This window comes from Liolophura sinensis, chromosome 6 (genome assembly GCF_032854445.1).
Source record: "Liolophura sinensis isolate JHLJ2023 chromosome 6, CUHK_Ljap_v2, whole genome shotgun sequence".
Taxonomy (NCBI): Eukaryota; Metazoa; Mollusca; class Polyplacophora; order Chitonida; family Chitonidae; genus Liolophura; species Liolophura sinensis.
Genome location: NC_088300.1, coordinates 61,093,561 through 61,115,454, shown reverse-complemented (window position 1 = coordinate 61,115,454; position 21,894 = coordinate 61,093,561). Strand labels below are relative to the sequence as shown.

Genomic DNA, 21,894 nt, shown 5'->3' with positions numbered 1-21,894 from the left:
TTATATATGCTGTCAGTGCATGTTGTTGACGTTGCAACAATGATCACGATTGGCGCAACTGCTTGACGTGTACATTTTTCGACCAATTGAGAAGTGTGTACTGTAGCATGGCTTCTGTTTACACCGGAAGTTCTTGCCCAGCTGTTCTGACTCGGTTGTGGTAAGGGGCGGGCTCATGTGATAGTAAAAGCAAAAGCGAAATTGATTTTGCCTTCATACACTTTTAGGATACTTTAGACACAGATGGTTCACGTGCAGAAAGCTGTACATATTAACTGCCAGCGGAAGAAATCGGAAAAACTGAACCTTACTGAACTGTCAGCGTTGGGCTTTGCAAAATGAACTTGCCGCTGTTATCTGGCTGTCGTTACAGAGCATTTCTTTTTATTTTGCATTTTTGTATTGTCGTGCTAAAATCCAGCGATGGCCGACAACAGATAAGTTCGGACAGATATTTTCAAGAAAGACAACAGATTTTAAGCATGGAGAAGAAAATGGCCGTTGGGGGCAGCATCGTACTAAATAGTAAGGAAGAGATGGTCAACGAAATTCTCATGACAAAGAAGAGGGCGGAAATAAACAATTCCTTGTACAATGGAATACCATTTCCTCCTGGCCTGCATTTCTTCCAAGCTAAATCTCTCATAGAGAAAAGTGATGTCTTCCAAATCATAAAGAAGATGCCGAAAGGTATATATATTTTTATGAGTTATGGATGGAAGTCAGTGAAAGGCATGTTAACATACAAAGCATGCGTCATTTTATTATGTGAAATGTTTCCTGGTCCTGTAACTTGAGCTGTCTCCATGTGCATGTACATTAGATTTGCCTCTATACATGCAATCATACTTGATTTATTTACTTATCTGATTGTTGTTTTATGCCATACTCAAGAATATTTCACTTATTTCACTTATACAACGGAGGCCAGCGTTATGGTGGGAGGAAACGGCATGAGCTGGGTTTGAATTAACAGCAACCACAGGTGAGTTGGTAGTTATATATGACACAAGACTAATACAATACTATCTAGGAAAGCAAGAACTGTAATTTTCAATTTATTCACGATGATTGATTTAGTGCCTATTTGTTGCAGGAGGTGTCCTCCATGTGCATGACATTAGTGCGCTGTCTCTTGATTGGGTTGTGAAGAATGTGACATATCGGGATAATTGCTACATGTGCTATAGGGAAGGTTTTAGGATACAGTTTAAGTTTTCTGCCAAAGTTCCAGAAGATGAAAGTAAGTGTAACTTGCTTGTTTTGTTAATGTGTAAGAAAACAGTGATTTTTTTTCCATCTTTGTTTGCTGAAAAGGAATATACATGAATGAAATACTTTGCTGTGGGAAGAAAAGTCTGCATGTGTGGCACCAAACTGATCTCCCTAAACTGCAGAGCTCATCATTGACATCATTTTCCAAAATTTTCAATGGAATATATTCATGAAATAAAGTGGTAGTTGTGAAATATAAATTATGCCTGATACATTTATCATGAGTGATTAATTCAGAAAAGTGATACCCAGACATAAATTCTTACATTTTTCAGCAAACCTAGATAAAACACAAAAGAATTCCTTTCCTTAAATGCATAAACATGCAAGAATGTATATACTGAAGGCCTTCAGTGGTCTCATGAACTAATGGCTTTTTTTGGCAATCCACTAGCCCTTGGCCAGTGAGATTGCAGGTTCAAATCTTGTTCACGCTAGTTTGGCTGCTCATTAAGTTATGAGTTTTGTACCTGGTGAGGCGCATTTATTTTGTCCTAGGGACTGTCCCGTTTTCTCCTAGGGTCTGTCCAGTTTTCTCCTAGGGTCTGTCCAGTTTTCTCCTAGGGTCTGTCCAGTTTTACTCCAAGAGACTACCAGTTTTCTCCTAGGGTCCAGTTTTCTCCTAGGGTCTGTCCAGTTTACTCCAAGAGACTCCCCATTTTTCTCCTAGGGTCTGTCCAGTTTTCTCCTATGGCCTGTCCAGTTTTCTCCTAGGGACTGTCCAGTTTTCTCCACCCATAAACAAGACCACTTTACATAAGGGAAATATATTCCTTAGAAAAGATTTCAAATAAACAAATTAAACAATTCTTTTTGGAAGCTAACTTTGGTTGTTTTTGCTGCAGATTGTTTTTGGACACTGGTCAGTGACAGTAGGAATAGATTTGGTAACTGCACATTGTTTGACCAATGGTAAGCTAGTATTGTTTAGATTAAGTAGTATTAAACAGGTAGAAGATGTAGTGATTGAACACTCTTGTCACTAACATGAACAGGCCACTACGTTGATTGAATTTGCTGCACATTTTTTCATGTAAATTTAATGTTTTAGTATTTTTTCAAAATGTACAGAAAAGCACATAAAAATACACGGAAATTCTTCCTCCACCCATAAATCTGGCTGCTGTTGCTTTTATTAAAGTGAAATATTTTTGAATATAATATTAAACTGATAAAATCAAATCAACAATTATATTCATGCAAAATCTTCAGCAAAATTCAACATTTATCGTTTATTTCTGTTAGATGTTATTAAATAACATTAGACTCTTATGTTAAAATCAGGCTTTACAACAACATGTCTCTGATAGTTGATGACCCTGTGAGAGCCTACCCCTTTGAAAATGATGTCTGGGCTGCGTTTGAAGGAGCCCTGCATTGTATAACTGGCCTGGTTTCATTCGCACCTGTGATGAAAGATTACGTGTACCAGTCACTTAAAGATTCAGTCAAGACAATGTACAGTACATGGAGTTACGTACATTACTGATACAGGTAATTCAGAGGCTTTACGTGCATGATTATGTGAGTGTATTCAGGCTAATATGTATAGGTAACCCTTATTTAGTCTTCGTCACAAAACAACAGGTTTGAAGTACATGTTCGACTTTATTTTTTTAAATTTTTGTTTACCTTTTTTTTTTACTAGTAGAATATATGCCTTTTCAGTGAAAATGACCAATTCACCACAGATTCCTGGTTGGCTAAAAATATAAGTACAATTAGTTGCAAGCTTTATGAAAGTGTTACACTTTCCAACCTATTTGTCCAGCTATTAAAATGCTTGCATTTCAGCCAGCCATATATACCTCAATGTTAAAATGCTTGCATTTCGGCTAGCCATATATACCTCACTGTTTAAATGCTTGCATTTCGGCCAGCCATATACCTCACTGTTAAAATGCTTGCATTTCGGCCAGCCATATATACCTCACTGCTTTTCAAAGATATTCAGGATTGTCATTTAAAAGTCAAATCAGAGGAAATTGATAAATCAGACACTCAGATTTCCTACACCCATAAACCTGACTGCAGTTGTACAAGTGAAAATTTCTTGAGTTTTCTTGAGCCATCAAACAGCAATAAGATAAAGAAAATGTCTTCTTTTATGTGTTGTCAAGACATATTTTTTCCTTGCTCTCATACAAGTTTGTGGTAATTTCACAATACCGGTATGTAATGGTTATGTAATGTTTATTGACCTACATGGCCTAGGTTAATTTCTTTCCCTGTTTGTCTGTTTCAGACATATGAGCTGGATGGATCTGTAAACTCGCCCTTATGGACACTGGAGATGTATAGAAATGTGTCCCACCAGTTTGTACAGGATCAGCAAGGAAACTTCTCAGGGCTAAAGTTAATATACAGTGGAATTAGGTTTGTAAACTGGTCATAAAATCCATGGGCATACTCTTCATACCCAGTGCATTAGATCAAAATTCTGCATAAATTCTCTATATATATGTGCATATTTAGGGATGATGTGGCATATGCACTTTTTATTGTAGCAGTTGCATATTTCATCATATGCAGACAGCTGTTGTCTGCTGCATTGGTAAAGGTCTTCTTTTATATATACTATTATGAAGGTGTAGCTTGAAACACCTTTTTTTTCTCCATATTAAGTGACCTTGTCTGTGTTAGACAGCATTTTCAAATCTAGTTTTGTACATGTTGCTCTTAAAATGCTTGCATTTCGGCCAGCCATATATACCTCACTGTTACAATGCTTGCATTTTGGACAGCCATATGTGCCTCACTATTGCAATGCTTGTATTTCAGGGAGCCATATATACCTCACTGTTAAGATGCTTGCATTTCAGCCAACTACATATACCTCACTATTAAAATGCCTGCATTTCGGCCAGCCATACATACCTCACTCTTAAAATGCTTGCATTTCGGCCAGCCATATATACCTCACTGTTATAATGCTTGCATCTTGGCCAGTCATATATGCCTCACTATTGAAATGCTTGTATTTCAGGGAGCCATATATACCTCACTGTTAAAATGCTTGCATTTTGGCCAACTATATATACCTTACTATTGAATTGTTTGTATTTCAGGGAGCCATATATACCTCACTGTTAAAATGCTTGCATTTCAGCCAACGATATATACCTTACTGTTAAAATTCTTGCATTTTGGCCAGCCATATATACCTCACTGTGAAAATGCTTGGATTTTGTCCAGCCATATAGACCTCACTGTTAAAATGCTTGCATTTCTGCCAGCCATGTAGACCTCACTGCTTTTCAGAGAGATATTCAGAAGCGTGACTTAAAACTCAGATCAAAGGAATTAATAAACATTGACCTGTAATGAACTGGTAGGCACAACAAATTTCTGTTTAAATCAGATACTCAGATAGCCTAAGAGAGAAAAACTGCCAGCACTGGATTAATAGCTCAGATCTCCTGTACCAAGTCATTCAGGCATTTACTCTTCACTGTTTGCAGAAGAAACCCCAGAACGGAAATTGCCAACAGTACAAAGGAGGGGCCTTACTCTTCTCGAAAATGTTTCCTGATTTCTTGGTTGGGTATGATTTAGTTGGACAGGAAGACAAAGGCCATGCTTTGTTGTATTTCATTGATGAACTGTTGAACCAGACCACAGAACAGAAGTTACCAATACCTTACTTCTTTCATGCAGGAGAAACAAGTAAGTCTCACAGTTTTCACAGAAAATTTTCTTTCTTCTTTTTTTTTTGTTTATATATATATATATTTTTATATATTGGGTAGGCATAAAAAAATGGGCCAAACTTTGACACTCAATATCTCTGAAGCCCTCTTACGTCAGCTTTTAAAAATCAAAAGCCATTATGTCTAAGTATACAGCCTAAATTTCAATTTCATGCTTTAAGATTTCTGTTCATGGGACCAAACTCAAAATAGAGTCAAAAACACATGTTCCGGACATTTGAAAATGATGTTCTAACTTCTTTTACTTGAAAAGGTGATCAATTGGTCCTCCATCTTTTTAGTAGGCAGCACGCAAACGTTTCTTCCATGAACTGATTGAGTCCCGAATTTCCTGAAGAGTAATTTTTTTCCAGCAGTCCTTGATGTGTGCTTTTAGTTCATGCCCTGTGAATGTTTCTGTGCGACCCTCATAAACCTTCTCGCTCAGAGAATTCCACACAGAGTAGTCGATGGGATTGCAGTCGGGGCTCTGTAGTGGCCGCTCGTCCTTAGTTATGAATGAAGGAGACACTACCTCAAGATGCTGCTGTGTTGCATGGCTGGCATGGGATGGCGCACTGTCTTGCTGGGAGACAAAGTCATTTTCTACGTACAACCGGCAAAAATGAGGGAGAAGGCCACCATCGAGAAGTTTCATGTAATATTCGGAATTCACCTTAGTCTTTTCAGTATCAGTAAAATGTATGCAGGTTTTCCTGCGCCAACAAACTCTGCCAGAAACCATCAACTTCTTTGTAAACCAACTTGCTTCATGGTACAGCCTCTTAACATGAATGTCCCACTTTCGTTTGCCATAAATGCGATTGTTCTGTCTATTGCATGCAATCTCAAATGGAAAGTCTTTTTCATCGGTGAAGCCAATTTTCTTCACCTTCTCCATTGAAAACTTATCATCAGGGCATGTTTTTCTTTTCTGTCGAACCATTTCATCCCTTCTTGAAGTTCGTATTCGCTTGTACGATTTTAATCCCAGTTCTTTTGTCATATTTCTCACAGAGGTCTGAGATACTCCAAGGTCCTTGCAATCTGTCTCTGCGATTTGTGAGTGCCGGGATTGTCTTCCTGGGAACAAAGCGCCTCTTCCACATACTGAAGATTATCTTCAGAGCTAACAGTTTTTGGTCATCCACTGCCTGACTTCCTTTCTAGAGAACTTGTCCTTTCTAACATTCTGGTCACCTTATTAACAGAACTTTTATTCCAGTTTTTCACTGGGAATTCTTTCACAATTTTTGCCCCTCTCCAACTCTTTCATTAAAACATGCTGCGATCAATTCCTTGTCTGCCGCAGAGAAAAGCATCTAGATTCAGCAAAACTTGTGCCTTTCTGGCAGAAGGGTTTCTCTGACGCTAGAGCCAGACAATTTTTCCAGACGACTGTTGATTGACGCGTGTCACACAGGTGCAGCGCACGCTCTACTCACGACACCTGACAGGTGATGCAGTGTGGGTCACTGGAATGTGCGTTTTTGAGGCTATGTTTTCATTTTAACCATGTGTACAGACTATACAAGCTATGACCTTGAAAATTGGTCAGTATATTAACACAATCATGCCATTTGAATGTCTAAAGTTTGAAGAGTTTGAACAAAGGATAATGGAGCAATGCAGCATCAAAGTACAGCCCATTTTTTTTATGCCCACCTGATATATGTATTAGAAGCCTTGCAGAACAGAACTAAATATGCCATATATGGTTAAAAGTGATATCTGGGGCCAGTTTCACAAAGCTGTCGTACATGTATGAAATTGCACATATAGAAGAATAGTATGCGGTGTTAAATAGTGACATACGATCATATCATACGACAAATGTACGATAAAAAAATGTCGTATGCCACTTTTCTGAATTGGCCTCTGATAAACATCATGAATAACACATTCACCAGGCTTGCCTTGGTTGGAAAGGGTTAAATTTGTGGAGGAATGGCAAATGAATGAGTCTGGAAAGGAAGCGAGAATTTTCATTCATTTATGTATTGGGTTAACAGATACTTCTCAACATTACGAGTAAAAAAATTAACACACTACTGTCCTGAAAGACTAAATGATTCTTTTTTTTTGTTTTGTTTTGAGATATCTCTCCTCGTATTCATGTTGCGGTCTTTGGTATATTTCAGATTGGCAAGGTACATCTGTTGATAAGAACCTTATTGATGCTATCTTGTTGAACACAACCCGGATTGGTCATGGTTTTGCTATTGTCAAACATCCCTGGGTAATGAAAGCTGTGAAGGACAGGGAAATTGCTATAGAAGTCAACCCTATATCAAACCAGGTGGGGAAATGTAACATGCCATGTAGTATTGTCCAACAAATCAGTGGCTTACCATATGGTAGTATTAAGATAAAGAAAGTGAGTAACTAAATATTAAGAAACATTACGGTAACATGAGTCTCAGTACATGTATATTTGTTCTATCTGTCCTTCAATTTTATCCACAACCTTTCATCAGATCGACACTTACTTTTACGAATTATTTTCAATAAACGCTGTCCTATATAATAGTCTAATTATAAAGGAAGAAATCTCTGTTTGTCTGTCCTTCTATATTCTCCACAACTGTTCATTCAGTTGAGGTCACTTTTACCTCATTTATTCCTGAGAACCCAAGGATTTCCAGACTCAAGTATTTAATGAATTGTGTACCAGTATTACATATCCAGATTAGGCAGTGCATGATTACATCACAAGTGAGTACAGTACTAGAACATGAATTAATAAATGTCATTTGCATTTGTGCAAGGCCAACTTGCCTTGAACATAAATGACAGAGTATAAATCTACTGCAGGATATGGGGGATGGGGTGTCTACTTCTAAATTTAGCACCCACTGTTGCTTTGTTGCAACCTGATGATATTTTGATGCTTTGTGGCAACTTATGTTGTTCATTGTGTTGCAAATTGTTTCTAAGTGCTGGAATCTGCACTCACCTGACCCCATTTATAAGTTCAGACTTATCCAAAATGGAAAGTATATGTGTATGTTTTCAAATGACTGACTGAAGATTACACAACAGTGCATGGAGGCAAAGCTAAGATATAATGTTGTGTTGTCCGAGTCAGTCATGGGCTAACCTATTTAGCAGGTACCATCCTTTTCAAGCAACAAAGTACCAGACTCAACAAATTGTACTACAGAAAATTGAACTTTCATAGATAATTGGTACTATAGGGAAATTCTGTTGCTTGATTGATTGAGCATTGTGATTGATTGAGTGTGTATTTCACATACTGTCTCTTTATTCTGGCCGCACTCAACCAATTCATAAGAAAAAAAGACCATTGTCGCCAGTCATGGTCAACTTGCGGACACTTAAACTGAATCTAGTTAATGGACACCACTAAATGCTTATGACATAATACATTTTGACATAAGCTTTTATATGCATAGGTCAACATCGTCAAATTGGAATCAGTCACGTAGCATGGCAGGTCTATCAAAGCCAGGGATAGATGGTTGTTTAATTTCCAAGTCTTCATTCAAAGATTTCCAGAATGATGACATATTGTTAGTGTTACCTGTACGCTTCATTTGCAACACCTTTCTGACCACTGCTGACAGCAAAATCTGCCTGGTGTAGCTCCGACTCGTGGAGAAAAGTTTTTCCCTTCAGACGTATTTCTCTCCCTGGCTTTAGGTAATGCTGTAATACAGGCATTTTATGAAACTGAATGTTTGACAACAGTGTCTCAATGTAATATTCTTTTTTTTTTCTTTTTACCAGGTGTTGAAGCTGGTAGATGACCTCAGGAACCACCCAGCTGCAGCTTACCTGGCCAATGATCTGCCAGTTGTCATCAGCTCTGATGATGGGTCCGTGTGGGGATCTAAGGGCCTCTCCTATGATTTCTACCAGGCTTTTATGGGATTCTCTGGGATGACATCTGATCTTAGACTTCTTAAACAGTTGGCAATCAACTCACTTAGGTAAGATTATCACCTGTGCAAAATTTACGGCTTGTGGCTGACACCTTTCTGATAGAGGTTTGGAAACCTTTGTTTGCATATTTACTACATGTATTACACAGTATCTCGTAAGCTTCTGGATCATTTGAAACGAAATTTAATATCTGGATCCCATGGTCACCCAGACCTGATTAAATTTTTATTCATGCGACTGACCTTTGGTCTTTGTCAAATTGGAATTCTTTTTAGGCTGGTTAGCTCGTGTGAACACAATAGAGAGGCTAAGCAACTCGTATTCGTGATATGAGCAAGATCTGACGCACCCTTATATTTGGGCAGATCTGGTACACTGTGGCTAATGTACTTAAAGATACGGAGAGTTTTGAAGAAGGGAACCTTGGGCTGTCACAGTCAGCTTGTATACATACATTAACACAGTGTCACATAATTGTCAATAACTTGATAGGTATTGGTGGTTTGACCTGGGTACTCTACTGTGCTCGACATAGAAAACTAACTGTTAGCATATAAGTGAATATTTCTCGATTATGGACTTCAGCAACAATCAAATAAATAAGTACATGTATAACTGTAGACTACAGTTTTGCCACCGCTTAAAGCAATGCACTTTATCTTTCAAAAGCACCTTTGATCTAAATGCATTGTAATCAGTTTGGGAGTACTGAGAAGAACAGATTTATGTTCAAGTCATTCTTTCACTCTGGAAATGAAGTGTTCAATTATTTATTACAAAGCATGTTTACAAGATATATCTACCCCAGACTTAACAGCTGTTTGTTTTTGTTTCCAGGTACAGTGCAATGTCAGCTCCAGAGAAGAAACTGGCTGTAAAACTGTGGGGGTATAAATGGGAGAAATTTCTTGATGATGTGCTGCACACATACATGTATGATTTGTATCAAAATAAGAATAATATTAATAATATTCTGTAATGCTTTAATTAATAATATTAATAGTATTCCCAGCATAACAGGTGTTTCAAGATTCAAGATATATCACTGCAACAACAGCTAGTGTCACATCACATGGGATGGTATACAGAATATAGAAAACGAATTAAACAGGATTAGGTTAATCTTCTGAATAATGTCCTTGTGGTAGTTGGGCACTAAACATTGTGAAAATACTGATATCGTATTTTCTGGTTGCTTTATCTATCTTGAATACTGCCTTGGTAAAAGGAGGGGCCAGTAGTCCTATTTTGCACTGGGAGGTAACCCTGTTGTCATGATGATGTAACTTGAAAACTAGTTGATATAATATATATACTTAAATTTGTAAATACATACAAAACATTTTCTTTGTATGCATCTGAAGCATGTGCCACTACAAGTATGTAGCTCATATTAGGAATATGTGCATCCCTGTAGTTTATGAAACAAGACGCCTTTTTGGCTTAAAAGCCTTTTTTTCTGGAATTACATGTTCTCCACAGCATTTCATTTCCACTCAGTTATGGCTGAATAAATCAGTGATGGAAAAGCAATATATTTGGTCAGGCATCTCCACAGGACATCACAACCTCTTACAGTACATTTCCATGACTAAGCCATTCATTTTGTCTGTTTCTGAGAGCTCTGCTGATCTCAGAAAGGGTTTTTCAGATTTGGAATGTAGGATGATGTTCAGCTGAAAATGAGATAAGTTTCCACACCAAGTCATTATAAGGCCTTTGACACATGGCTAATTTTTAGGGTACGTAAGTTAAATAGGTTAATTAAAAAAACTCAACAATATGTTTATAGTCACCTTCATGTAAAAGGGCTAAAGCAGCCAAATGGAGTTAATAGTATATTGTTATTTTGCTGGGGGGAAGGGGGGCTCCATGGCAAAGTGATCAGTGTGCAAACCCAGCAGAAGCACCCATGACCCATAAATAAATACATGTTGTGTATTTTTATGAACCTTGTATTTTTGTTACTGAAAATTTTTTTTCATCTGTTTATTTCATTTATAGGGAGGCCCATTGTGTTTGGTGTATTCTATTAAAAGTCCCATTTTATGTTACCGGTTTTATTCAGTACCAGAGTTTAAAAGGCTAACTTTTTATTGATTTTATTTCAGAGGTTGTGGAAATTTCAGTTTTGGAATTGCCACTGGTAAAGATGTAAAATACCTCAAGATTTGTTCAGTCACATATCATAAAAGTGTGTGCTATTAAACTACATGACTTAGTATTTACCTCTGGTACGGTCAATCTTTATAACTGTATGTATATATGTATATTGTAAAAGGCATTTCTTACAATATTACATGTACTTCAGTAACACAGAATCTTTCTTAAAGTATTGATACAGCTGAACCTGTTCTGTTTTGGTCTGATGCAAATTCGTCTTCAGACATGTGGTAAGTGATATACTTACAACTAGAATTTGTTGTTTTTTGAAAATAATAATGAGCAGGGTTTAATTTTGTTTTATGAAAAAGTTTCCCTTTTTAATTTTAATATACCTGTACACAGATATTGATATTTAATTGTGCCATGTTTATTTATAAAGAAGAGCAGCTGTTGTGTCTGCAGGACTCTGAACTGAATACCCCAATAACATGCGATTAAATATCAGCAAGTCATTTTAGTTCATTCTAGCTTTATTGTGGCTGATTTTCATCTCATTGTTGCTGGTTATTGTGTCCCCGTCATGTAATCACATGATAGGTGTATAAGATGTGATTTATATTTATAGATCGACCTTGTCTGCATGTACATATGCTTGTTATCTTCTGTATACAGTTATATTGTATATATATATGTATGTTTTTACAGTGTTTTTCAGGTATTCATTAAAAGAGTATCTATGTACATATATTGCTTATGTCTACATGTTATTCTTTGTGTTCTGTTCATTAACTGTTGACCGGTTTGGTGGCCTAATGTCAGAGCCTTGAATTCGGAAGACCCTGGGATCAAACATTAGAAACGGTTGTGGACTTCTGAGAGATCAGAACAAGGAAACATGCGTGTTTGGCCCGGTGTCGGTATACTTTACTGGCTGCAGCATCCTGAAAGGGCAAGAAGACACAATACATACACAAACCTAATGACTCCTCTTTGTCATACATATGACTGAAAAATTGTTGAGTACGACGTTAAACCTTAAGGATATATACATACATTAATTAGTGAGTTATACTGCAAAGTGCTCAGAGATGCTGGTTAGATAACATATATACCAAAGTGCTCTTGCTGGCCAAGAGGACTGATGGGTTGTACTGGTGATCAATTTACACTTGAGGCTTCTTTGAATCCAGGGTTGGCTGCAGCTTAATTATGTCAGGAGGTTTGTCAGATACCTGGTATAAAATACATGTATATGTATGTATGCTTAAAGTTTTATGTCCTGGTGTAATAGTTTTCCTCCATAAAATCAAGTACTTGCATATAAGTGAAATATTCAAGAAAATGGTGTAAAAACACATATGCATACAAGTAAACAGATTTGAAACACTTAAGGTTAATGAGAGGGCCCTTGCGGGCTCAGATGATTAAGCCTGATGACTGCACGTTGTTATTATCAGACCTAAGACCAGTGAGGTTGCATGTTCAAATCCAGCTGCCCTGATTCGCCTGCGACTTAATAAAGTCAGATGGTTTGTGAGTTACTAAGCAATTGGAAGGGGTTTAAAATGAGTTTGAGAGCTTAAAGTATGATAAACATTCATAGGTGCAGCCAAAGTCACATTATGTCACATATATGCGTTAGGTTTTGGCCAAAAACTCCTAAACTTTGGGAACAACAGAAACAGACAGACAACGTAAGACTCTATGTAAAACCCATTTTCAGTCCTACAAAAGGTTTCATGAAGATACAAGGACGGTTCAAATGCTACTCTCTTCGTTTGCAAGTGCAAACTTCGTAATGCTTTTGTTTCACAATTCCGTTCGAACAAATTGTGAAATTATTTCTGTATCCCCTTGTTGGTCCTATGTCTAGCCCATCAGTTTTTCCATCTCTATCCTGTGCTGGCTTGAATGGTACTTATACTACTTAATTCTTCTCATTTTTAGGACAGATATTAGTTGTGCTGAAAGCAAAGAATTACATTTCTCTCCTAGTTTTTTTTGAAAAGTAGAGATCTCTATGAATACGTTGTTCATTAAATGGACTAACCATGTGAAAAAAATATATATATATATTCCTGACATAATTACATGTATTTTGGCTAAAAAAAGCAGACCAGGTGTCCCAAAAATTAGAAGAATTAGGGTACATGTACATGTATCATCAAAAACATTTCGCTAGCAAAATTATTGCGCCATACGAGTGATTTGTGTGCTTGCTGTAGGCCTAATTTATGCAGTTCACAGAAATTGTATCATGCACTGCATTCAATACGCCTAAGGTGTGTAACGGTCTGGGAAGAGTAGTTATATTAACGCCCGATTATCAACAAATCATCATATGAAATGATACCCAACACGTAAATCACAACTCAAGGGAAGGAGTAAAACAGCTGTCAAACCCTCTCATACCCTACAAATAAACCACAACTTGACCTAAGACGTGACAAACGTATAGGGCGTGCGGTGTAAAACGATGACGAGCGTGAAAACATGATTTATTAAAAAAAATTTTTATCATGACTCTGTTTTATCTTTCTTTGAATGTACGGTGTCTAGCTTTAAAAACGTCTATATCACAGAATAAACCTCACAATTACTGTAGGTAAAAATCGCTGTCATAATGCTGTCAAAGTGAAAAGGACAAAAAAAATGTCCACTGATCAACCACATGGCTAATTAGCATAAATTTCCCAGCAGCTCTCACTAGTACTCATGCGCAGTGTTTGATTGTGACGTCACAAATTTTACATGCTGTCAACAGTCGATGGGTCTGTGTTGACGTTGGGCTGAGTAGTAGTAAATAATTAAGTTTTGGGGTTTAGGTTAGAAGAAATCCTCCCACCGAAGCACACATGGAACCTTAGATTTGTGTTAGGGCAAAAATGGACGTAGATAGCGATATTGACGCAAAGTTATTGCAGCAGTTTAGTTCGATGGGAACCACTGACAGGGAGGTTCTCATTTCGGAGTTCCAAAAACTGCTAGGCAATCAGTTGAATCCCACAGGATGTGCGTTTTTCCTGGATATGAACAACTGGTAAGAGTGTCAGAATATATCACGAGATGGTTGTAGGCTTGTCAGTCTCGTGAATCTGTCAGATTTTTTAATACGAAGGCGAGAGCAATGATGATTTAAGTCGTCTTAGATGACACAAAGTACAAGAGTTGCTCCCCTTTGAACAAGTGACTTTCTGACAAAACGTGAACGTATCATCGTAAAATACGCTAACAATTGTAAATAGGGCTGAATAGCATGAATAAAACGGTATAATATGTCAGACTTCCAGGCGAAACATATATCTGTAATACACCGTGGTTGTACCTTTTAATATACACTCCTGAATATTAGTGTTTGACCAAATCACATGCTGGTGTAGGAGTCTCTACTAAAAAATATCCAAGTATTCTGTCCACATTATTTGCGTTATACCCTGTTTTCAAGAATGATGACATCAACACTAGAAATAAATGAGTCATTAGACTTTACCTTGAATGAATTTTTCTTTACACATGTCACCAAGTTGCTGAGACACCATTAAATCAGAAGAAATGTATAGCCTGTAATGTAACTGTTAGATTGATGCCTCTATTGCTAGATACTTGTTACAAATCCTGTGGAAAGCTGTGAAGTTTATGGTGCTACCTTTGTTTGTCGTTGACCTACTTATTCAGCTGTTTAATGTGAAAAGCAGGGTTACAATATAACAGATGTATCCTCTACCACCGGACCAAAACAGCACAAGCCCAGGAACTGTACAATTCCCTGTATAATTTAAATAATGGGCACATAATAGCTAGTGCATTTACGTCAAATCCAACTGTTTAAGTTAAAAAAAAAAAATTAAGTAAATAAAACTCTTGATAACGGTAATGCAGTTTCTCTGGTGTTTGAATACGTTTTATTTTTCATCACCAATCTTTCTGCTGCTGTATTTTTGTGACAATTTCTGCCCCCCCCCCCCTCCCTCCAAAAAAGGGAAATATTTCAGTCATGTATTTTATACTAGTTTTATACATGTAGCTCTTAGGTCAGACACATGGCAAGTCATCCAGAATAGATTTCTGTTGATTGTGAAAACTTTTTAATGCTGCTTTAAGACGCTTTAATTGTTGGGCAAATTGTAACACACAACCAGTAAATCTCATTGTAGATGTGAGGCCTCTGTGGCTCATTTGGTTAGCACATTAGCACAGCATAATGACCCAGGAGTCTCTCACCAATGCGATTGCTGTGAGTTCAAGTCCAGCTCATGCTGGCTTCCTCTCCGGCCGTAAGTGATAAGGTCTGCCATCAACCTGCGTTGTTTCCCCCGGACTGTGCCCGGTTTCCTCCCACCATAATCATGGCCATAGTCGAATAAGTGAAATATTCTTGAGTGCGGCATAAAACACCAATCAGATAAATAAATAAATCATAGTAGATGTACTTTGAAATTGGACAACATTTGTAGCCTGTGTATGGGTTATTTTTTAGCTTTTCAAACACAGCTGTATTGTCTGAATGTACATCTGGTTGCAATATTGTACTTAGTGAAATATGTATAGAGTAAAGTTCTAATGAAATAAATAAATCATATTACATGTGAAACCTTTTTCGCTGCAGATGATGGATTATGACATTCCATTGTATGCATATTTTAAGTCGTCTCACTGTTTGTTGAGGGCATTGGTGACAATTTGTCTTCAGTACAGTGTACATACATGTGTGTCAAACGTGGGACAGTTTGTCAGTAAATTGCCAGGCTCAAGTTTTTTCTACCCCTAAAACACCGTTGTTTAATTGAAAAATTCTCGGATAAGACAACAGTTAAATAAACAGAGTCGAGAGTTTTTTTGTGTACATTGAGAATGGTGGTGCCACTCCTGCTGTGAATCTGATGACTGATTAAAATTTAGCATTTGGATGAAATATTTTGATTGATTTTTACTGATTCAACCACCTTATAGGGCAGTTTGTGAGTTTTTGGTTAATTTGGTAAAGTTTGATAATTTCTTATCAGAAGACTGGCCCGGATAGCACAGTTGGTAGAGCGTCCGCTTCAGGACCGGTAGATCCAGGATCAATCCTTGATCGAGTCACACCTAAGACTTTAAAAGAGGAAGTTGTAACTTCCTCGCTTGGCGTTCAGCATGAAGGGGATAGTGCAACGACTGGTTGACCCGTATCAGTATAATGGGTCGGGCTGGGTGGCTTACTTGCCTTCAGTAAGTCGTCTCAGTGAAGCAGCACTAAATAAAAGAGCGGTGGAAATCCGTCCTGCAGCAAGGAGGCACATTATACGTACATGCACCCTAAGGATTCCTTCGTCGTCATATGAGTGAAAAATTGTTAAGTACGACGTTAAACCCCAAGCACTCACTCACTCACTCTTATCATAAAAACTTAAGTGTTGGCATCAGAAGTAGCTTTTAAAAGCCTAGAAGTGCTTTTGAAAGTGCGTCTTTTACATACCAAACTGTAGGTGAAATATCAATAAATAAATACTTCAGACAGTGTTATGTTCTCATTTGCAGGAATTTGCAGGCTGCTGTGTGCTCATATTATGACTTTGAGCAGCCTAATGTTAGAATACCCCTCATGACCTTTATAAAAGATGTGACGATAGGAGATGGAGAGTCTATCCCCCCAAACACACGCTTTATAAAAACATGGCGGGTACAAAATTCAGGTGAGATTTACTACCACTCTGTCGCATATCTTTTAACCTTGAAAGTATTGAAACTCAACTTATGGCTCAGCTCTTTATTATACATTGTACACTGGATTTTATGAACCGTACTTTAGGATAGTCTTACAGTGATACTACATTTAACATGTTAATATGAAGGTTTTTGCTGTTCCTTTTTGGGTAAAATTATGTCCTGGGCTATATAAGGAATGGTTGTAATGACCACATTTTCTGCCTGAACAAGTTCAAGCAGTGCGAAAAAAAAAAAAAACACAAACACATTCTTTTCTTTTAATGTTGATGTACATGTACACTAGTCTACAAGTACCACTTCACTTTATGAACACAACTGTACAGGAAAAGTGACATATTGCAGCAAATGGAGAAAGAGTACATCACTTGGATCAACTTGTTTTATGCAGGCAATTGTCCCTAATGGCTTTACCAATTGTGCTGATAGCAACTGGAATTTTTGCATATACAATATAAATACAAAACAGTTTCAAACCCAACTATGTTTATGTCAGAACATAAATGTAGATAAATTTTACCAATTTCTATGAATTTTAACTTAACTTTAAAGGGATTTATTATGGAATATTAAATTTGTTTTGATTCACATTTTTCATATTTTCTGTAGTCTTTTACAGCTGTATCTCAGTCAGACAAACCAGTCCGTTGTATATTATAGGTGCAGAGAGTTGGCCCCCGGGCTGCTGTTTAAAGTTCTGCAACGGAGATCAGTTAGGGACTAGAGACCGTGTGATGGTGGAGGCCTTACAGCCGGGCCAGTCCACAGATATTAGTGTGGAAATGACGAGTCCCTGTGGTACTGGGGTCTATCAGGGCCAGTGGAGGATGAGCACAGCTATTGGCATGTTTTTTGGAGGTAGAATACAGTTGAAGTTTTTGTTTTTACTGTTGTTCTTTAATTCTTTAATAGGGTCTCAGTAGTATGTTTTTAAAACCCTGTTAATTTCTATCAGGGAGTTGTGCTCCACAAGGTTTTCTGGAGATATTGTTGATTTGTCATAAACTCATGCCCATGGATTTGTTATATTTAATGTTTGAAATTATACCTGTAATGTTTTTGAACTGAGAGAAGATCTTTAGTGCGAACGAAAAAATTGGACTTCACATGAATAGATCTACTTCTCACATGGTGTAATACTCCATGATTTTGCTGTAACTTTCTGAATTCACTTTATGCAAGTTTACAGTTCAGTGTGGAGGTGTACATGTGACATTTTCTGTATTGCAGAAGTCATATGGGTGATAATTACTGTGGAGGAGAATGGGCTTATGGGGGTGACGCAGCAGCTCTCTAGGATCGGAGGAGAACTCAGTTCCCAGTGTCGTACGGAACCCACCACCAATCCATTTGCGTCCCCATCAGATTTAAACCAGAGTGTGAGTGAAATGAGAGTTGGCTGTGGTAACGAATTGATGGTGACACGTACGCCCTCCACTCCTAACCTGAGCTTCAATAGGTCTGGGTTACAGGTAATTGGTTAGCACGCTAGCACAGCATAATGACCCAAGAGTCTCTCACCAATGCAGCCGCTAGGAGTCCAGCTCATGCTGGCTTCCTCTCCGGCCGTGAGTGGGAAGCTCTTACAGCAACCTGCGGATGGTCGTAGGATTCTCCCGGGCTGTGCCCGGTTTCCTCCCACCATAATGCTGTCCGCCATCGTATAAGTGATATGTTCTTGAGTATGGCGTAAAACACAAGTCAAATAAATAGATAAATAAATATTAGCCCACCCCTCTCCGTCACCATAAACCAGCAATTCTAGGGCCAGTATCTTAGGGTTTTGGCCCTACTCCCTCAAACTATAAAGTATAGGGGAAGCAAGATCTCATTCGATTACTTGCATGTCAGACAAACAACAAAATAATTTTTTTTTTTTTTGTAGAAATAAATGCAAAATCAGAAAGTAATTTTAATGTAGTGGTATATATGTGATATATGTGGTTCATTGTGAATTAGCTTTCTGTCATACTTAAGAATAGGTAAGTAGCCCTAGAATTGTGCTACCCATAAACCTGGCCGCCCTCATATAAGTGAAATATTGGGCGCTGCATGAATACTTAGCAGGTTGGTAAATCATTATGGTTATTAAGATCTTGTAAATTTATTATTATGGGGAATTCATGTCATTCTTTAAAGTGAACATGAAGTCACTATATATTCATAAAAAAAAATGGTATAGGACACAGTTATCATAGAAATATATGTAAAAAAATTCTATAAAGTTTTGAAAGCTGAGAAGATGAAGTTCAGCAGTGGGGATATGGCACTGACAAACAATTCACCCCGAGTAGCCATGTTGTAGAAGCCCTTATGAACTTGGCCAGTCACTAGCACTGAAAGTGTGGGTGATAATTGGCTGTCACGTCCAAAAACCTATTAGCTCTCGATTATCAGTGTGGACTCTTATAGTGGATAGACAGATATATCGATGCAATATATTGGATTTTGCAATTAGTTTAAGTGTTAAACTGGTACATTGTGGACCACACATTTATAAGACGGGAACTGAGAAAGGCTGCGCGTGTCACAATGCATACATGTTGGGCAGGATACTGCAGTAACTCCTTAGGGTGAGCTGGCAAGAAAACCACCTTGAGGGTTGGAAGAGTTGCTTGAAGAAAAATATTGTGACTGCATTATTTTTCCTAAGCAAAGTCAGATTTATTACAAAATATCTTCCCAAAATCTGAATGAAAGGGTCTGTTATCAATTAGATGGGCGTGCTACGTTCGTTAAATTCCCTGAAGTCAGTACAGCCAGCTAGGCCAAATACTTACACCGATGCAGGACCAGGACGAGCAGGACTGGTAAAACATGACATTTGTGTCCACAAACATCGCCCTGATGCAGTGCCAAACTAAAGGAAACATCGGCTCTTTGATCACAGAACAGAACTGATACTCTTGGTTGGGCATCAGCCGTTTTGTGTGTATTTTCTTATTGTCACATTGTTTAATACCGATAGTACAGGAGAGCTCCTTGGTGACTTGGCTTTAAGATGCCAAAATGGCGTCACCAAATGAGTGGCTAGCACTGACGATTGTTTGCTATTTATTTTGTTGATAAGCAGTGTAGAATTTTAAAAATATTTTTAGAACATTTCTGGAATACTACTTCATTAATTAATTCAGCTTTAGTGGCTGACTTCATGTTTACTTCACTATCATATCGCTTTGCAATTCTCTTTCTTGGAAGCACAAGATTTCAATTCCTCAAGGCTCTGCACGGTGCCTTCCCATCATAATGCTGACCATCGTTGGATAAGTGAAATATTCTTGAGTACGACCTTAAACACCAAACAAATAAATAATAATTAATCAAATCATTTTCATTTCTGCCTGAGATGACATAAAATGGCCCATGTATTATGAAATTACTGTCAGATTCTTTCTTCCCTGTTGTGAAGCCTTTGGCTAAAGTTAGGATGTTTGCCTCTTCTCTGTCCTCAGGGTCCTCAGGTGATAGAGTACGATCCGTGTACAGAGATGACAGATCAGTCTGAAGAGAGCGAGATGTCCTAGCATACTCCCTGCGATCACACCAGTGTGGATGAGTGACTGTATTATAAGTATGACAGGGGCAGGTAACTGCTCATCTCTTCATCTCCTAACCATCAACATTGATTCATACACACACACACACACACACACATATATATATATATATATTTTAAAGACATGTATATTCTTTTACATGTGAACATGTACTTGTTTTAAATTACTGGACTCCAGAAGCTGCTTTTTTGTGATGGCTATTTATTTTAGTTTGTTTTTAGAATTAAATGATTTTATATGCAAAATGTTATTGGATTGTAACGTACTAAACATTTGATTCTGTCTGGGAAGGAATTTGACATAAAAGTGCACAGAAATTTATCATGGTATTAAATTTGGTTTTGGTCATTGATTTTGTTTTCCCTAAAAAATTTCGTCATAAAATATTGTATATATACTTTTGACAGAGTTGAACGCTACTTTTTATATACATAGGCATATATATAACACTGTGAAATTTTGCAAAAATGTAAGGCATTTTATTACATCAACATTCCAGATGACTTGAAAGCATGGATATATGTTTTAATTTTATTACATATACCCTGCACATAAGGCTTGTTGGTGAGCGTATAAAGCCAAAATTTTTGCACGATAGAAAAAAAAAAAAGAGAGACTTTTACATAACCAGGCTTATGTATAATCAAGGTTTTTGCTTTAATCAGATTTTGCTTTGCTTTGATCCTGTAAGACTATTTTGAGATTATTTCATACAAACTGTGGCTTAATTGTAGAGAATATTTAAATGAAATTCTTAGACTAGTGTACATTGTATTTGTTTTTTACTTTGCCAAACAGGCATCTTTGATTGTTGATTTTCATTTAAAGAATGTTGTCTTTGTTTTTGAATTCACTTCTAATTATTGCTGTAAATGTTCATTTATTTCGCAAAAACCAGACTTGTTCTGATTCTGTAACACCTTGACGTGGAGTGGACTTCTTTTAGAATAAGACAATCTGATTGAGTTGGTGGCAGCTAGAGGCCAGGTTTATTAAACATTTATTCAGCCATTGAAGGGCATCAGATGTTTGTATTAAACTGTAAAGGTTGACTATGGAAGTGTACATAGCATGTACGTACAATTGTGAGACTGAACTGAATCCATGAATTGATGAGTATTTATCTCAGCAATTGGTCTAAAACTTTTGTATGTTAGTAACAAATTAAAGATTTTTAAGAAGCTTATGAAGGTGGTTCATAGTATAAAGTGACATTATTGGTTCATAGTATAGGTTTGAAAAGAAAAGAGACTTATCTACTCTTATGAGCATTTGCTGTTTCATTTTTACCAATACATGTATTTCTCTTGATCATGTTTCAAATTCAAGCCTTATATAATTTAGTGTTTTTTAATTTAAAAGCACTAAGTCTGACATCCTCATTATTGATGTTCTCTGACCAGGTCCAGACCTCATTATTGGTGAACTATGGCTAGGTCCTGATGTCATTATTTGTGTACAATGGCTAGGTCTCTGGCCTCATTATTGGTGTCCTGTTGTTAGGTCCTGACCTCATTATTGGTGTACTATGGCTAGGTCCTGACCTCATTATTGGTGTACTGTTGTTAGGCCCTGACCTCATTATTGGTGTACTATTTCTAGATCCAGAGATCATTATTCATGTACTGTTGCTAGGTTCTGACCTCATTATGTGTGTA

At 37.4% G+C, this 21,894-nt stretch overlaps 2 protein-coding genes across 3 annotated transcripts; both read left to right on the top strand.

The window, feature by feature from the left end:
- The first annotated feature begins 411 nt into the window (after nt 1-411).
- On the top strand, nt 412-11,678 carry LOC135467410 (adenosine deaminase 2-like). Its single transcript, XM_064745184.1, is given in 11 exon segments — nt 412-690; nt 1,097-1,243; nt 2,121-2,187; nt 2,560-2,714; nt 2,717-2,769; nt 3,521-3,651; nt 4,737-4,752; nt 4,755-4,941; nt 7,106-7,263; nt 8,715-8,917; nt 9,708-11,678. Coding segments are annotated over 11 exon segments (1,467 nt in total). The 5' UTR covers nt 412-482; the 3' UTR covers nt 9,850-11,678.
- Nucleotides 11,679-13,743: 2,065 nt separating this feature from the next.
- Nucleotides 13,744-20,314, top strand: LOC135468590 (protein ILRUN-like). 2 transcript variants are annotated; one of them, XM_064746930.1, is made up of 5 exons: nt 13,744-14,016; nt 16,494-16,648; nt 17,340-17,537; nt 17,910-18,058; nt 20,132-20,314. In XM_064746930.1, exons 1-5 carry the CDS (start codon nt 13,862-13,864, stop codon nt 20,201-20,203), a joined length of 729 nt encoding a protein of 242 aa, XP_064603000.1. In that variant the 5' UTR covers nt 13,744-13,861; the 3' UTR covers nt 20,204-20,314. The 2 variants fall into 2 exon arrangements, with proteins under 2 accessions (XP_064603000.1, XP_064602998.1); XM_064746928.1 differs by having other exon boundaries at nt 17,910-18,151.
- The last annotated feature ends 1,580 nt before the right edge of the window (nt 20,315-21,894 follow it).

Excerpts from the sequence above, each read along its gene's own strand:
- LOC135468590 (XM_064746928.1), top strand. The coding sequence starts at position 13,862 with ATGGACGTAGATAGCGATATTGACGCAAAGTTATTGCAGCAGTTTAGT. Across the intron at positions 16,649-17,339 it reads ATGGCGGGTACAAAATTCAG|GTGCAGAGAGTTGGCCCCCG; the intron begins GTGAGATTTACT and ends TGTATATTATAG. Across the intron at positions 18,152-20,131 it reads TCAATAGGTCTGGGTTACAG|GGTCCTCAGGTGATAGAGTA; the intron begins GTAATTGGTTAG and ends CTCTGTCCTCAG.